The sequence below is a fragment of the Hypanus sabinus genome, chromosome 4 (assembly GCF_030144855.1).
Source record: "Hypanus sabinus isolate sHypSab1 chromosome 4, sHypSab1.hap1, whole genome shotgun sequence".
Classification (NCBI taxonomy): Eukaryota; Metazoa; Chordata; class Chondrichthyes; order Myliobatiformes; family Dasyatidae; genus Hypanus; species Hypanus sabinus.
In genome coordinates, this window is record NC_082709.1 from 128,659,354 (window position 1) to 128,676,206 (window position 16,853).

The 16,853-nt window shown below is 41.3% G+C and overlaps 1 protein-coding gene across 10 annotated transcripts in view; it reads left to right on the top strand.

The window, feature by feature from the left end:
• Positions 1 to 16,853, top strand: part of dmd (dystrophin) — a 1,939,431-nt gene that overhangs the window by 549,787 nt on the left and 1,372,791 nt on the right. For all 10 annotated transcript variants that reach the window (XM_059968142.1, XM_059968139.1, XM_059968147.1 and 7 more), the window contains one exon: positions 13,784 to 13,956. In XM_059968142.1, the coding sequence (XP_059824125.1) occupies positions 13,784 to 13,956 (173 nt within the window). The remainder of the gene's footprint in view (positions 1 to 13,783; positions 13,957 to 16,853) is intronic.

Consider the following 16,853-nt stretch of genomic DNA (forward strand, 5'->3'; position numbering starts at 1 on the left):
CAAATCTCCTTGTCATATCTTGAGGGAATTTCAGCAAATTTGTCAAACATAGGTTTACCTTTCATAAAACCATGCAGACCAGGTTTGTTCATATTGAGCTTTCTTAAATGATTAGTTAGTTTCTCTTTGATTATTGTTGGTAGCTTCTTGCCAACAACACAAATGAACCAGACCGTAGTTCCCTGCTTTATATTGAATCAAGGAATAATGCTAGTTGTTTTCCACCCTTCTTGTACCCTGCCTGAATTTACCAAGTTCTAAAAATGTTCAGTCAATGTGTCTACTATCACTTCAATGGGTGCAAGCCATTGGGTCACAATGATTTATCTGCCTTTTTCCCCTTGAGTTTATAGAATACTTTTCCCCTTGTGATTGTGATTTCATTTTTACAAATTCCATCTGTTAGTTCATTAGCCCATTTGTTATCTTGGGGGATATTTTCAGTGTCCTCCATGCTGAAAACTGATGCAAAAAAAACAGATTTAACATCACGGCCATTTCTTTGTTTTCCATTATTAATTCAGCAATCTTGTTCTCAAGAGATCCTATGCTTCTCTCAGCTATCACTTTCCTATTTACATATTGTTTGTCTTCTCAAAATTATTCTGTCCTTTCTGAAAAGATTTAGATTTTTTTGCTACTGATGCTAAAACCTTTCCAGATCTTGTTGCTTTGATGCCTTACTTTTCAATTTAACTTGATATTTGACCTCTTTTGTTAGCTCCTCTTTTGCATTGAATACCTCTTTTTAAAAGACATGTCCATAGACCGGAAATCTTCAGAGGGATGTGAGCCAAACACAGGCAAATCAGATAGGCAACTTGGTTAGTATGGCTCAGTTCGTCCAAAGGTCTTGTCTACATGCTACATAATTCTATGAAGCTAATTGGGATAAATTCCTCCTGAGTATGACAAACCATCTGTTAAAATATCTGCTGCTGTTCATCATCTGACTTCCCTCAGTTTATTTCCCACAGCTGTACCTTCATACCATTATAATTGGCCCATTTAAATTTAAGGTAGTAGTTATGATCCTGTGGTGTTCTGCCTCAAGCTGCAGTCAGAATTCTATCGTATTCTGGGGCATGGTAAACACTCCAACATGCCAACTGTGCCAGAAGAGGGGCACTTTGGAGCATATCCTCAGTTGCTGCTGGAAGGCATTGGGGGAAGAGACCATGACCCAAGTCCTAAAGTCTATGGCGGACGCAATCAGAACAGCAATTTAAGACAGCAAAAATCAGCACGCTCCCAAACGAGGGTGTCTGATGATTAAACACCCAAAACATCCTATGACCCCGGGTTCATCACTGAAGACGTATTCACGTAGCACCAGAAGCTGTATTCTGCAACTAGTGTCACATCCTCTGAGATGTTTAAACAAAAGATTCCTCGGCTCCTTGATTATCAAGGCTACTGCATCTCCTTTCCCTTTAGGCCTGTATGTTTGGAACATGCACTAATGTGACCCTTGCTCTAGTTGCCATGCAGCCAACAGATATTAGATCATAATTGTATGTTTTATTTGTACTGTTAACTCATCTGTAGGAACATAGTACTGGACAGGCCATTTGACCATGATTTCCTGCTGATATTGGTGCCAATTTATGCTAAGTGTCTTCCTCCTGTTCATAATCCATTCCCTTCATATTCATATGTCTATCTAAAATCCTCCGAAACTCCACCAAACTGTGCGCATCCGCTACTACCCTGGTAACCTATTCCAGGAACCGATCACCCTCTGTGTGTATAAAAAAACAAACCAACTTATCACTCTTAATGTTAAAAGCATGCTCTCTGGTGTACACTGGGGTAAGGATTCTGACTGTCTACACTACCTGCAGTAAATTAATTTAATATTGTCAAATGCACTGAGGTACAATGAAAAGTTTCTTTTGCATACCATTCATACAGATCATTTCATTACAACACTGCATCGAGGTAGTACAGGATAAAACAATAACAGTGTGCAGAATCGACTGCTGCAGTTATAAAGAAATTGCAGGGCAGATAGGCAATAAGGTGCAAGGTCATTATGAGGTAGATTGTGAGGTTTAGAGTCCACTGTATCATACTAGAGATCTGTTCAATAGTTTTATAACAGTGGGTCTGAAGCTGTCCTTGAGATTGGTGATCCATGCTTTTAGAGAAATGAGAGAATGTCCAAGGTGGGTAGAGTCTTTCATTATGCTGGGTGCTTTACACAGACAGTGTGAAAACGGTCTATGGAGGGGAGGCTGATTTCTGTGATGTGTTGAGCTGTATCCAGAACTCTCTGCAATTTTTAAGCAGGCAGAGCAGTCATTGGGCGAAAACATGATGCATCTGGTTAGGATACATTGAATTGAATTGACTTTATTTCTTACATCCTTCACACACATGAGGAGTAAAAATCTTGACGTTATGTCTCTGTCTAAATACAATGTGCAATTTATAGTATTTTATAATAAATAGTATGAACAACAGGACAGTCACTATAACATAAAAATACAATTGTATTAAAGTCTGATGGCCTGGTTAAAGAAGCTGTCTTGGAGCCTGTTGGTCCTGGCTTTTATGGTGCGGTATCGTTTCCTGATGGTAGCAGTTGGAACAGTTTGTGGTTGGGGTGACTCAGGTCTCCAATGATCCTTTGGGCCCTTTTTACACACACGTATTTGTAAATGCCCTAAATAGTGGGAAGTTCATATCTACAGATCCTGCTGGGCTGTCCGCACCATTCTCTGCAGAGTCCTGCGATTGACGGAAGTACATTCTGATGCAGCCAGTCAGGATGTTGGAGGGCCATACCATACTTCTTCAACAGTCTGAGGTGAAAGAGGCCCTATTATGCCTTTTTCTCCACAAAGCCAATATGTACAGACCATGCGAGATCCTTGGTGATGTGTATGCCAAGAAACTTAAAGCTGTTCACCCCCGTAACCCCAGATCCATCAATGTCATAGGAGTTAGCCTGTCTCCATTCCTCCTGTAATCCACAACCAGCTCCTTTGTTTTTGGCAACACTGAGGGAGAGGTTGTTTTCTTGACCCCACTGTGTTAGGGTGATGACTTCTGAACTGCAGGCTGCCTCGTTATTATTTGAGATTAGACCAGTCAATGTAGTGTCGTCAGCAAATTTAATTCGTAGATTGGAGCTGTGGATGGTGACACAGTTATGGGTATACAGGAAGTAAAGAAGGGTCTTAGTACACAGATCTGAGGGGTACCTGTGTTGTCAGAGGGGCAGAGGTGAGCGAACCCACTCTTACCACCTGCTGGCAATCTGACAGGAAGTCCAGGATCCAGCTGCACAAGGCAGGGTCAAGGCCGAGGTCTCTGAGCTTCCTGTCGAGCCTGGATGGAACTATGGTGTTGAATGCTGAACTGTAGTCCAATAACAGCATTCTCACATAAGCATCCTTCTTCTCCAGATGTGTAAGGATGGTGTGAAGAGCTGTGACTATTGTGTCATCTGTCGATCGGCTGTGTTGGTAGGCGAATTGTAGGGGGTCCAGTGTGGGTAGTAGCATGCTGCAGATGTAGTCCTTAACCAGCCTTTCAAAGCATTTGCTTATTATTAAGGTGAGTTTGACAGGACGCTAGTTGTTCAGACATGTTACCTTGGTCTTTTTAGGTACAGAGACAATGATGGATGTTTTGAAGCAGGAGGGCACTCTACAATGGGCGAGGGAGAGATTAAAAATGTCAGTAAACACACCTGCCAGTTGTGCCGTGCACATCCTGAGTACCCACCCTGGGATGCCGTCTGGTCCCACAGCCTTGCAACTGTACACTTGTTGGAAGCACCTGCGTACTTAAGCCTCAGAGATAACCAGATGCAGGTCACTTTGGGGGCTCAGTGTTGGTGATATCGAACCAAGTGTAAAAAACATTTAGCTCATCTGTGAGAGAGGCAGGGATGTTGTAAACACCACAGCATTTAGCTTTGTAGCCTGCGACCCATTGTTTTAACAATGGCCACCTCTTGTTTCAGCTTCTGCCTGTATATCAGCAGAAGCAAGATGGAGGAGTGATCTGATTTTCCAAATGGCGGGTGGAGGAATACTTTGTAAGCATTGCGGAAGGGAGAGTAGCAGTAGTTGAGTATGCTATCTCCCTGTGTGCTTACCTGGATGTGTTGACAAAACTTCAGAGAGATTTTAGCTAGTGACGCTCTATTAAAGTCACTGGTGACGATGAAGGCAGCCTCCGGGTGTACAGTCTCCAGGCTGTTGATGGTCTCGTACAGTTCCTTGAGAGCAAGGTCGGTACCAGCCTGCGGTGGAATATACATGGTTGTGATAACAACAGCTGTGAACTCCCTGGGCAGCAGGAATGGTGCATCCATTAAAAATTGCTGAGGGTCCAAGGAGATGAGCCAAATTTCTTTAAGAGGAATTGGAGGATCTAGTAAGCTCTCGTGGCTGCATTATCATCATGGTTGGGTCAGCACAGGTTGCTGGTGATGTTTGCTCCCAGGAACTCTAAGGTCTTAAACTCTTGACCTCAGCACTGTTGATATAAGCAGAAGCGTGTGCACCACCCCACTGCCTGCAGTCAATGACGAACTCATTTATTTTGCTGATACTGAGGGAAATATTGTTGTCAGGACACCACGTCACCAGGTTCCATCTACTTACTTTACTCCAACTCATTGTTATTTGAGATCAAGCCCACCATAGTGGTATCACCTGCAAGCGAGTAGATCAAGTTAGAGCAAAATTGGACCATGCAGCCATGAGTGTACAAGGAATAGAGTAGGGTGCAGAAGCCGCAGCCTTGTGGGGCATCAGTGTTGATGATAATCAGAGTGAAGGTGTTTGTACTTTTTGTGATCTGTTGGTCAGGACGTTGACGATTCAGTTGTAAAGAGAGGTGTTGAGTCCCAGGTCTAAGTGTTTGGTTTGAATTACAGTTTTGAACATGGAGCTGTTGTCAATAAACAATGGTCTGATGTAGGTGTCTTTACAGTTCAAATACTCTAGAGAGTAGTGTCGGGCCAGGGAATCTTGTTTCAACGGAAGGTGAATTGCAAGATAGTTTAGGAGCCTAGAGTTACTGAGTGCTATGACAAGCCTCTCAAAGCACATAACAATGATGGATGTCAAAGCTACCTGGTGGCACATTTCCTTGGCTCTCATAATTTTAAAAATGTCTATCAGGACACCCCTCAACTTCTGACACTCTAGGGAAAACAGCTCAAGTTTGTCTAATCTTTCCTTACTGCTTATGCCCTCTAAGGCAGATAGCATCTTGCTAAAGCTCTTCTTCACAGTCTCCATACCTTTCCTATAATGGGACAACAGTCTACTCAAAATGCACAAGTGTAGCCTTACTGAAGTTTTATATGGCTATACCAAGTTTTATAAAGCTGTATTTTGCTACAAATGCTGCATAAATTCTGATGTTTTCTTTCTACTTCATACTTCTATTTGCATTTGTTGCTGCAGTCCGTCACACTTCGCCAATTCCCCGCCCCTCCCCCCCCCCCACCAACCATCATCAGATGATGGTTGGGATATGAAAATTGAAGAAAGGGTGCTTCATTTGCACAGATACTTTGTGAGCTGTCTTGGGAAGGATCATGTTAAATCTGCCACATCATTCAACAGGGAATGTGGTACTCACCTTTAAGATAGGTAATGCAGAATGGCATTGGGCTTTAACAGTTAAATTAAAAGGAGAAGTTTTATAAACTTGGTTTGTATTGTTTGGAATTTTTAATATTGAGTAACGTTTGAAGTTAGACATTGAAATTGATAGAGGCCATACACCAAAAATCAATTCCTGTACTGAAAAGGATGAGCAGCAAATAAACTACCACCAGAGCATCTCGGATTCAAATCAGGTGAGCAATTCATCTCAGAAATGGTGGTGGGAATCTGAAGCTGTTTTCTCTGAAGGCTTGAAGAAGTTGGGTTACTTGACAATTTCAAGACTGAGATGGGAAGGTTTCAAGGATTGTGGAACAATGGAAAGTAAATAGATGTGAATAGATAGTAAAACCATGTCAACCTTTCTATAGAACCAAGAAAAGTACAGGCCCTTTGGCTCATGATGTTGTGCTGAACTTTTAACTTGCTCCAGGATCAACCAAATACTGCCCTCCCGCATAACCCTCCATTTTTTTCCTCATCTATGTATTTTCGTCTTATCACCTTAAAATGATGCCCTCTCATACTAGCCATTTATGCCCTGGGAGAAAGATGCTAGCTATCCACTCAATGCCAGTTATCATCTTGTACACCACTATCGGGTCACCTCTCATCCTCCTTCGCTCCAAAATGAAAAGCCCTAGCTTGCTTAATCTATCCTCAGAAGAAATGCTCTCTTGTCAAGGCAGCATCCAGGTAAATCTCTTCTGCACCCTCTCGAAAACTTCCATATCCTTCCTATAATGTGGCAATCAGAACTGAACACAATATTCCAAGTGTGATCTAATCAGGGTTTTATGGAGCTGCAACATTACCTTGTCACTCTTGAACTCAATCCCCCGACTATGAAGGCCAAAAGACCTTCTGAACAACTCTATCAACTTGTGTGGCAACTTTGAGGGTTCTGTGGATGTGTACTTCAACATCCCTTTGTTCTTCCATGCTGCTAAATCCTGCCATTCACCCTTTACTCTGTCTTAAAGTTTGACTTTCCAAAGTGAATCACTTCACACATTTTCGGATTGAACTCCATCTGCCACTTCTCAGCCCAGCTCTGCGTCCTCTCATTGTTTTGTTGTAACGTACGACAAACTTCTGGGCTATCCACAACACCACCAACCTTTGTGGCATCTGCAAGATTACTAATCCACCCTTCGGCTTTCTCTTCCGTCATTTATAAAAATTACAAATAGCAGGGATCCCAGAAAGATTCCTGTACAACACCACAGGTCACCAACCTGCTGGCAGAATGCACTCCATCTGCAACCACCCTCTGCCTTCTGTGGGTAAAACAATCTTGAATAGGCAACCAAGTTCCTTGGATCCCATGCCTCCTGGCTTTCTGAATGAGCCGAGCATGGGGAACCTTGTTGAAGCCTGACTAAAATCCACATGCACCATCAGGTAGGAGGTCCAGAAGCCTGAAGGCACACACTCAGTGATTCAGGAACAGCTTCTTCCCCACTGCCATCTGACCCCTGAATGGACATTGAAGCTTTGGACACTACCTCACCTTGTTTTTAATATACACTATTCCTGTTTTTGCACATTTTTAAAATCTATTCAATATACATCATTGATTTACTTGTTTATTTACTATTTTTCTGTCTGCTAGATTATGTATTGCATTGAACTGCTGCTGCTAAGTTAACAAATTTCACCTCGCTTGCCGGTGATAATAAACCTGATTCTGATGTTTGCCCACCAGTGATGTAAGAGTAACTAATCTATAATTCCGAGGATTATTGTATTACCCTCTTTGAAAAAGGAATAACATTTGCCACTCTCCAATTTTCTGGTACTACTCTGTGGCCATTTAGGATGCAAAGAACTTTGCAGAAGATGCAATAATCTCTTCCTTCACTTCCTAGGGCATTTCCCATTCTGCCTCAGGCACTTGTCCATTCTAATGTTTTACAAATGTTCCAGCACATTCTCTTTCTTAATGTCTATGCATCCCAGCATATTAGCCTGTTCTATGCTCTCTTCACTTTGGTTAAGATCCCTCTCACATGTGAGTACTGAAGTAAAATATTCATTAAGGACCTCCCCTACATTCTCTGACTCCAGGCACATGTTTTCTCTTGAATCCCTGATTGGTCCCATCCTCCCTCTAGTCATCCTCCTGTTGTTCACTTATGTGTAGAATGCCTCGATCCTTAATCCTACTTGCCAAGGCCTTCATGTCTTCTAGCTCTCATTAGTCCCTTCTGAAGCTCATTCCTCACTAACTTACAAGTCAAAGGAGCCCTCTCTTGCTTCCTAAACCTTGTATTCTTCTTTCTTCCTCTTGATGAGATGTTCTGCCTCTCTTGTCAACCATATTTCCTTCACTCTTCCATCTTTTCTTTGCCTCTGTGGGTCAAACGGATCCAGGACCTCATTTAAGAGCTCGCTATCAACGTCCATATGCATTTCTGAGTATATCTGTTGCCAATTTACAGCCTAAGTTCCTGCTAATTGCATCATAATTCCTCCTCCCCTAATTAAATACTTATTCTTACCATCTGCTTTTATCCCTGTCCAAGGTTATGGTAAAGGTCAAGGAGATGTGCTCACTCTCTCCGAAATGCTCACACACCAAGAGATCTGTCAACCAACCAGATTCATTGCCTAATATCAGATTCTGAATGTCCTCTCCTCTCGCCAGCCTGTCCACAGTGTGTCAGGAGTCCTTTCTATGCATACCTAACACCAAGGAGTTGCCGAAAAATATTAGGGAATATTAAAGTCATCTACAACAACAATACTGTTATTTTTGCACCTTTCCAAAATCTGCCTCTTGATTTGCTCCTGTGTGTCTCTTGCTATTGGGGTGTCTGCAGAATACTTCAGATAGAATGCTTGCTTCCTTCCACCCACGTATGGTGGAAGTCCCCTCCATTTTGCCTTTTTTTTGCATCCAAGGTACTATATCTGATTAGGAATGACATTCCCCCACCTCTTACCTGCTTCCCTGACCCCTTTGAAAGATATAAACCCCAGAATGTCCATTATCCATTCCTGCCCATGTGATAACGAAATTTCTGTAATGACCACAATATTCTAGTTCCATGTACTGACCCATGCTCTATATTCATCACCTTTGTTCCTGACGCTTCTTGCATTAGATAGATTTTAATCCAACCAATTGATTGCAATTATGCCCTATCCACCACCTGTCCTCCTCACAGTTTTTCTACACATTTCATCTACCTTTACAATAATTGCTTCACCTCTGATCTAATTGTTCTGGTTCCCATTCCCTGCCAACCAAGTTTAAACCCTCCCCAACAGCTCTAGCAAACCTACCTGCTTGGATATTAGCCTGCTCAAGTTCAGGTCTACCCTGCCCCTTTTGTCCAGACCTTACCATCCCCATTCGAGTCCCAGTGATCCACAAATCTGAAACCCTGCCCCTGGCACCAATTCATCAGCCACACATTTGTCTGCCATAATGTCCTATTCTTATACTCCCTGGCGTGTGGCACAGGCAGCAGTCTGGAGATTACTACCCTTGGGGTCCTGATTTTCAGCTTACTGCCTAATTCCTTTATCTGATGGAATAGGAGAACAACCCTCCAGGATAGGAATGATATATTCCTTTTCCTGTGTTCCCGTTGATAACTTTGCGTGCTAACAGAATCTCTGGCAGCACATCAAGTCAGTTTCTGCTGGAGAGGAGATAACAATATTGTTTTTGCATTGAAAACAAAATTCATTTTTATATTTGTGAATTAATTTATTGGCTCTTTTATTTTGGTATGTCATCGTGTCTTCACTAGGAAGGCTGATGATTTTCTGATGTAGAAGATGAATGATTAAAAAATCATGTAGCAAATAAAGATTTCAATTATTGATTTCTATCGTATGTTGGAATATAATCATGTTGAATTGGCTTTTAACTTTTCCATTATTTCGAATTCAGAGATCAGATCATTAGCTCCCATGTAATTGAGGAAAATAGCTGTACTGCTCTCATTTTTCAAGTTGAAGTCAAGATTTATATTTGTCTTCAGCACAGCTTGTCCTGAAAGATATTGAGTGTTGCAGCATTTGAATGAGAAAATATCTAATAGATAATTCAGTGGGCTGGGCTAAATGGAAATGGTGATTTGATGTCCTGAATCATTTGCACACCGGTAATCCGATCCCTAATACATGGGCAGCAAAACAGTCGATAATTCACTTTGTTTTCACTTTCACTTAAAGTATTAGTCTTTTTCTTCCCTGAGACTCCATGCCAAAAGTAAACTTGATGATGGTATTAAAATGAATTTGTTGGTTATATTTTATTTTCCTTTCACAGATTATCAAAACATTCAAAGTAGATTTATTATCAAAGTACATATATTTCACTATATACAGTACAACTACAAGATTTGTTTTCTTGCATGCCTTCATAGTAAGTCCAATAAACATAATAGAATCAATGAAAGACTGCAGACAGCAGGACAAACAAACAACCAACTTGCAAAAGACAACAAACTGCAAATATGAAAGAAAAAAAAAATGAAATAATTATAATAGGCAAGTAAGCAATAATATCAAGAACTTGAGATGAAGAGCCCTTGGAAGTGAGTCCATAGGTTGTGAGAACAGTTTAGCGATGGGGTTAGTGAAGGTTATACCTGGTTCAAAAGCCTGATGGTTGAGGGTAATAAGTATTCCTCAAACTGATGGCATGGATCCTGAGACTCCTTTACTTTCTTTCTGATGGCAGCAAGAAAAGAGCATCGTCTGGATGGTGAGGTAGGGGGCTTTTCTGCAACAGCACTCTGTGTAGATGTGCTCATGATTGGGAGGGCTTTACCTATGATGGACTGAGCCGTATCCACCACTGTTTGTAAGATTTTCCATTCCAGGAGAATTGGTGTTTCCATGCGAGGCCATGATGCAACCTGTCTATATACTCTCCACCACACATCTATAGAAATTTGTCAAAGTTTTAGAATCTTCACAAACCTTTAAGAAAATAGAAGTGTTGCCATATTTTCTTCTCGATTGCATTTTTGTGCTGGAGCCAGGACAGATCCTCCAAAATGATAACAGTGAGGAATTTTAAGTTGCTGACCCTCTCCACTTCTCTTCTGATCCACTGATGATTACTGACTCATGTTCCTCTGGTTTCCTCTTCCTGAAGTCAGTAATCAGCTCCTTGGTCTTGCTGACATTGAGTAAGAGGCTATTGCTGTGGCAACACTCAGTCAGATTTTCAATCTCCCTCCTTTATGCTTATTTGTCACCACCTTTGGTTTGGCCAGTGACAGTGGTGTCATTAACAAACTTAAATATGGCATTGGAGCTAGCTTAGCCTCATCGTCATAAGTATAAAGCGAGTAGAGCAGGAGGTTAAGCCCACAGCTTTGTGGTGCCCCAGTGCTGATGGATTAAAAGGGAAATAAGTTAACCAGCTGGGACAACAATGGAACACTGGCCACATGATTCCTCCAAGAAAGAACTTCTTCTATTAAAATGTAGTCATTGTTGGCAAGGCAGCATTTGATACTCATTCTTAGTCAGTTTAGAGGACAGTTTGGAATGAATCTCAACTGCACCTCAATAGTGGTAACATTTTAGACCCCACAGAAAAATTGGGCTTTAATTAATTTGATGATGGGTTTGGGGGGGGGGGGTGCAGGGTGGGTTGAAAATGGCACTACCAAGTGACATTAAGGAGAATTACCAAGGTTTATGAAAGACTGGGGAAGGCCAAAAGCCTTAACATCAATTAAAGTTTGTGGATAGGATGAGTCCAATAGAGGACAAATGAGCAGATCTGCCTGAGAAAGATATGGACTATAAGTGTAAAAAATGGACAAAGCTAGGTATAAGAAGATGGTAGAAAAGGAGGAACAAATTGCCTCTGGTGTCATGACAATAATAAAATCTGATTCAAGTGGAAGGAAAAGTAGGAATATAATATTTCAAATTGAAATGCAAAATCCTGCAAAGTGAAGATGCCAAGGTTGTGACAATAAGACATTAAATTGATATTAAAAAGATATTAAATTGTTTATCTCTGGAAAGGGAAAAACTGATTAGAGATGGCCAGCATAATTTTCTGCATGAGAGTTGATGAGGGCAGGATGGTAGATGTTGTCAACATGAACTATAAAAAGACTCTTCTCTCCCGCCACCCCTCCCTCCCCTTTTCCCTCTCCATCAGCTCCCTCCTCCCCATTCCCCATCCCTCCCTCTCTCTCTCTCTCTCTCTCTCTCTCTCCCTCTCTCCCTCTCTCCCTCCCTCCCTCCCTCTCTCCCTCCCTCCCTCCCTCTCTCCCTCCCTCCCTCTCTCCCTCTCTCCCTCTCTCCCTCTCTCTCTCCCCCTCTCCATTCAGATACAGTTCAGTATAATAATCTTTCAGGACATTAAGTACAAAATTGTAAAATTTAGCAAAGGAGACTTTATTATCTTAATTTTCCAGGGCCTCCAGTGAGAGGGTGGGAGGAAAAGAACTGGACTTTGTATAAGAATATGTTGGTGAAAATGAACAATTAAAATGTTCAATTATTTATAAGTTTGCATGTGAGTTCTTAATTTGCTTTTTTTTCTGTTGTTTACATTCAATCTTTCAAACACTGGTTAAATCTCAGCTGACATGTGTTCGGTTCCGGGTATCACACACCAGGAATCATATCAGCATTTATGATATGATGCGAGTGGATTTATTAGGTTCATTCCAGAAATGGGGAACCTAAATGGAGAGATAGGAGAAGCTGTTTTTTTTCTCTTCCACGTAAGAGTATCAGGGAATATTTGATAAATTGCAGGAGGCTGTTGCAGAACACAGTATTTTTTTCCCCAAGGGATAGATTTGATAAATAAAAGACTAGAGATCCAAGACGATAAGAGAAGAATCATCTGTAATATGACTAGCCTTATCTTTACACAATGAGATGTTCTGATCTGGAATGCTGTGTCTGGAAAGAAAGCAGAAATGGGTTTAGTTGAAACACGTGTAAGAAAATTACTTGTACCTTTGAAAGGATGTAGTGTGGAAAACTCTGGGGAATGGAGAGAAAGGGATTAATTAGAGAACATTCCCAAAGATGAAATCCATTCATGACCGGCTGACTGCCCTATTATTGCCCTTTGTGATTTTGGGATTCCATGTTAATGAAGTACCTCCCTACCAAATAGGGCAGTGTTTAATTCTATCCCCGTTCGTCATGTTTTATGTCATTCACCAAAGAGTATTTGTCATGTAGTTGAAACAGAAGTGTGTGGAACAGGCCATGGACTGCTGCTGAAAGATTGTGTGGAGTAGCGGATAAAATTACTACTCAAAGCACGTTTGCTGATGGTGGAGTGTGAGGCTAGGTGTGGTGGAGGCAAGAATGAGACTGTTCTGAATGTGGTGGATAAGAATCAGTTTTGTGCGTAACCCCCTGGGTCGCCTCAGGCTCGCTCAGCTCGTTTCCGTCCAGGGGGAGCAGCCTTCGGCCCCGCCAAACTGGGTAATCAGCTGGTGTGGATGCTGTGTGATTTCCCCACCTCGCCCAAAAACAGAGAGTACACCATATGCGATTAAATGAGTACTATTTATAAAGGTTACTATAACTAAGTGATTAATAACGATACAGTATATATGAAGAAAAAAAATAAAGAAAAGGCGCCAAACTTATCAAAGTCCAAACCACTTCGTGCACAACCGTTGGAGCTCAATTACTGAAGTCTTCTGGCCACCATTCGATCCCCTCCGAACTCCTCGACTCGCAGCTCAGGACCATCCGAAGTGGTCAACCAAGCACATCTAGCTTCATCACCCCCTCCTCGGAGTACCTCCTGGCCTCGGACCCCCCGCTTGGGGTCCATTCCTCGCCCAGTTTACAGCATCGCGTCCTCTCTCTCTCACCCCTCGCGCTGATCTCCCCAAAAGCCCGCCAACAATAGCATACAGACTCAGAAGGAAAAACAACATTAATCCCAATTGGTTTACAAAGGAATACAATTCTCATTATCAGTAAATTTTAACCCAAACAAGCTTCCAGCACTCTCTCGCAACAAAGAAGCATTCCTGCTTTTAACAAAGCAAAGAAGCCATTTTCGATTACATACACAGTAACAAAGAAAAAGAAGAAATCCCTTTACATGTGCATGAGATGCTATGAATTAGGGGAAAAGCCATTTGTCACCCTGGCTGACTCTGTGTCTTCTGTTTAAGGTGAAAGATGTTCTGAAAGGCATCATGGCCAATCTGCAGCAGACGAACAGCGAGAAGATTCTGCTGAGCTGGGTGCGTCAATCCATCCGCAACTACAAGCCAGTTAATGTTGTCAATTTCACCTCCAGCTGGTCAGATGGCTTGGCCTTGAATGCCCTCATTCACAGTCACAGGTAAGAAAGAGGAAAGGATCTTACCAAGTTCCCCATCTTGTGGGTTAAAGTTTGGTTCAGTATTTCGCTTGCATCAGTAAGAATACCATGAGGTTTTCTGTCACAGTGAGCTTATCTTGTGGAGCCTAAAGAAACTTGAGAGCTGGCACTGATCTGAAAAGCAGGTTTACTCACCAACAATAAGAGGATAAGATCGGAAAATCTTCTGCAAGCTGCAGACCTCTTATCACTAGCTGCTGAAAATAGCACTAACCTTTTGCAGACGACTCCATCTTAGGACCTTGCACCTTTCAGGCAGAGAACAAGTGTTCAGTGTTAATATGAGATGTAATTCCCTGAATGTAACCAGCTTTCATAAGAGCATCTTTCAAAAAATATGATCCTGCAGTTTAATTGGCAAATGTAGGGCGAAGATGACAAAACAGAATCATTAACACTGAAACAATGAGAGGGATAATGTTAGGTGATTGAAAACCAAGAAACAAATGAAGAGGTCATTACCACACTGTTATAATTCTTCCCAGTTTTTTTCCATCTTTTTTCTAACATGATCATTGTAAAACTTCTTATATTGTTACACTGCTAAATTCAATTTTGTCTCCAGGAGATACAGCTTCCCTTCCTCTGGAGCAGCTTTCCCATCTGAATACTGTAGTGGCATTGTAACACCTACAAATGGTGTTATTGAACAGACCAAGTCCTGAATTTAATTGCAGTGTTGTTAATGACATAAATCTTTATTATGTGAAATACCCCTCGTGGGAGCGTTGAGAATTGTAGATGAATGCAAGAATTGACAAAATTTAACCCCACACATTCACCATGCAGGAGGTTAACATCTTGGCCTTAATGAATTTTGGAGCAGCTTAAGCTTCTGATTCATATACAAAAGCCTTTGCATTTTATTGAATATATTAGCGGGAACTAGTTTCCATCAGAATTACTTTGGAGACTTGCAGAAAAAAATTACAATCCATAATTGCCAATTTAAACTCGCAGACTATTGTCCATTTGTATTTAAATGTTGCATATTATAATTATGCAAAATTAACTGCTTTGTATTTAACCCCGAAAAAGTGGCTCTGTTCATTGTAAGTGGCACCATTATTTCTGAATTTGAAAGGAGATCTAGCTAAAAGTTACTGCTCATTCAAAATGTTCATTATGCGCTTCTTTCCAGCAGGAAGGAATCATTGAATTGCTTGTAAGATATTTCTTGCTGATTCAAAATCCAGAAGCTGACATGATAATTCACAGGTTCTGAGTGGACAATCCTGATTTAATGTTCACTTGAAGGCAGATTGACCAGTAGATTTACTGTAGAGATGCTTCTCACATGCAAAAAAAGTGACTTAAATCAAAATAATCTTTAATATTTGGTGTATAATAATCAAAGAGTCTTCTCGGTGATGTTATCATTCTGCATTGGAAACAGATTATTCTAGCCAAGTGATCTACATGAGAGTAAATGATGATAGGCATTTATATTGTATTGGGTGATTGATTAAATAAGCCTGTTGGCTCTGCCTGAGTCAAGTGATTCCTTCTGGTCTGAAAAACCCACAATATATCAAATATATAAGTTGTGTTCCCTGTACTGCCAACAACCCTTCTATGACTGCTGGTAACCCTTATTTTTGCCTGTGCTTGGAGATCGTGGCAGTTAAAAGGAGGTTGGGGATGAATGTATACATTATTAGAGTACAGCGTGGAGACAGGCAAAGCTTTGGTTTTACACAGGAGAGAATCTCAGGCTCTTCTATAATAAAACACTGTGATGTTGCTGCTGGAAAAACCTGACCAATTGTAGCTCCCTTAGAGGAAATAGAGTATATTTACTGTCAACTATTTAGTAGGGGATGAAAATCAACAAAAAACTGCAGTTGCTGGAAATATATAATGCTGAGCAGGCCAGTTAACATCTGTTGGAAAAAAAGGGTTAATGGGGTTAACGCTTCAGTCAAAAACCCTTCATCAGTACAGGGAAGGAGAGAAAGTAGGTTTTTTTTTGCAGAGTAGGTGTGAGTGCTCTATTGGATAAGGGGAATATCTCATTGGCTGATGCTGGGGTTGTTGTGGAATAATCTGGAGAGGTTAACCAGTTGAAAGGTTTATGCGGCAGTTGGAAACTAGAGATAAAGAACAAAAAATTGTCATGAAGATGAAACAGAAGTGTTTCCACTGTCGTGATGAGGCCACACTTAGGTTGTAGGAACAATACCTTGTATTCTGTTTGGGTAGCCTCCAACCTGGTGGCACAAATGTTGATTTCTCAAACTTCTGGTAATGCCCCCCCACCCCCTCCTTCACCATTTCCCATCCCTCTTTCCCCCTCTCACTTTATCTTTTTGCCTGCCCATCACCTCCCTCTGGTGCTCCTCCCCCCTTTGCTTTCTTCCATGGCCTTCTGTCTCTTTCCCCAATTTAATTCCCAGCTCTTTACTTCAGCACTCCCCCTTCAGGTTTCTCTTTCTCCTCCCCCCACTTTTTAAAATTACTCCTCAGCATTTTTTCTCCACTCATGCTGAAGGGTTTTGGCCCAAAACATCAACTGTACTCTTTTCCTAGATGCTGCCTGGCCTGCTGAGTTCCTCTAGCATTTTGGTTGTGTTGCTTAGATGAATAATCACAGTTTATTTCCTAGGAACTTGGGCTTTAAAACCAAAGGACACAAGTTTAAGGCTGGAGGAGAATGATTAGTGGTATTCCACAGTGGTTTGTTTTAGGACTGTGTTATATGTCAGTGGTCTAGGTGATTGAATATATAACTTTGTGGACAAATTTGCACACGGAACAAAGATAGATGGAAGGGCAAATGATGTTGATGAAGCAAAGTGTCTGTCGAAAGACTTGCACATTTGAGAAAAATGGCAATTAAGTGGTAGATAGAATATAGA